This window comes from Alligator sinensis, unplaced genomic scaffold (assembly GCF_000455745.1).
Source record: "Alligator sinensis unplaced genomic scaffold, ASM45574v1 scaffold128_1, whole genome shotgun sequence".
In the NCBI taxonomy this organism is placed as follows: Eukaryota; Metazoa; Chordata; order Crocodylia; family Alligatoridae; genus Alligator; species Alligator sinensis.
Genome location: NW_005842968.1, coordinates 15,051 through 16,825, shown reverse-complemented (window position 1 = coordinate 16,825; position 1,775 = coordinate 15,051). Strand labels below are relative to the sequence as shown.

General features: G+C 34.6%; 1 protein-coding gene across 1 annotated transcript in view; it reads left to right on the top strand.

Annotated features, from left to right (window-relative positions):
• The first annotated feature begins 1,264 nt into the window (after positions 1–1,264).
• LOC102380288 (olfactory receptor 13C9-like) overlaps positions 1,265–1,775 on the top strand; it is a 993-nt gene continuing 482 nt past the window's right edge. Inside the window, exon 1 of the mRNA XM_006036516.1 lies at positions 1,265–1,775. This exon is cut by the window's right edge and continues 482 nt beyond it. Coding sequence (XP_006036578.1) covers positions 1,328–1,775 — 448 coding nt within the window. The 5' untranslated portion in view covers positions 1,265–1,327.

The following is a 1,775-nucleotide window of genomic DNA, read 5'->3' as shown; positions in this document are numbered from 1 at the left end:
TTATTTAAAACAGATATGCTAGATATTTTCAAGTATTGGTGAAGAATTGTGGGGATTCCTTCTTTCTTTACTGGATGATCCATGAGTACTGGGAAGTGTCTTAGTGATTTCACTCATTTTAGGAAGAAGGAGATAAGTGAGTATTAATCTGCTTGTTTATTTGCTTCTTTATTTCCTTCACTGCAAAATACCTGTATTTTGAAGACACGCAGACAGACAGAATCAGAACTCTATGTAGTGAAAAATTTCCATTATCTCTTTGGAGTTGATGGAGCCCAATATCAAGCTGGTGCAAATAATCTACCGGTTTACTACAGTCAATGGCACCATTTCTGGAGCTAGTGTAAATAAATCTTACTCCCATTACATACCCATATGCATATACATACACACAAATATGCATATACACATATAATAAAAAATATTACATGTTGTATTAATATATATTAATATAGTTCCCCTTGTGTATTATATTAAAAAATATCTGATTGTGTATATCATCTAATATTAGATTTATTAAATACATTATCAGATGTTTATAGAACTATATATATATGATTATTATATCATATTATAATAATCCTGTGATATAATCATTATTATAATGACATCTGAATAGTTTTGCCTGTTTATTTTTTTATTATCCAGCCAGCCAAAGTTGTAGCTATACAATATAGAAATAAGGATAATGGTTATGACATTCAAAAGTAGAGCTCAAATATATCTTCCTAAAGCACTGTAAGACCTTTGTACCTGGGCAGGCCTTCAGCAGATGAGGTAAAGTTTGGAGGCGTTGTAAGTGCGTTTGTTCTATCACATATTATATTATTTTTCTCTATCTCTACTTTATCTGGTTCTTATTAAAAGCTTCTCTGAGGTTCTTTTGGGGAGGGCAACATGCAAATTTAATAAATCTAAATAAAATGCAGGAATTGATTACAGGGATTAAAACTCAGTGGTTCCACAGAGGCAGTAACAATATGTGTGGAGCAAGCAAAACAACATTAAAAAAAATCTTCAGGGTAATGGTTTCTGTGGTATAATCTTGTCAGAACACAAAAATATGGGCAAAAATGTAATTAATATATTGTACAAATTAATCATTCACTGGATTAAAGAGTGTAACATACTTTTATAAAATATTTTATCCTTTTCTGCTTTATATATCCACATGTGTATTGATGTGTCTGTCTGTCTACCTATCTATCTTTGTATCTGAAGCAAAGGTTGGAAACACAGAATTCACTGCATCTAATTTTTATTGGCATGTTTAAAATTATTAATTTTCCATTATTTTGCTGATTACAGATAATGCTAGGTTTAGGACATGGGTGAAGAGAACCAGACCCTGGTAGCAGAGTTCATCTTCACTGGGTACCCAGTTCTCCCAATAACAAGGATGTCATTATTGAGCTTCTTCCTAATGGTCTACCTTGTAACATTGATTGGAAATGGCCTCATCGTCCTTATAACCACGTGTGATCCACATCTTCACACCCCCATGTACTTCTTCCTTGGCAATTTGTCCTTCCTGGACATCTGTTATACCTCAAGTACTATCCCTCAAATGCTGATAAATTTCTTGGTGAAAAGACCCACCATTTCCTTAGTCAGGTGCTTCTGCCAGATGTTAAGCACGCTCTTCTTAGGATCCACCGAGTGTCTCCTTTTGGTAGTCATGGCTTATGATCGCTTCGTTGCCATCTCCAATCCACTGCGTTACGCACTCATCATGAGCAAGTCACGTCGCATCCACTTGGCCCTGATGTCCTGGA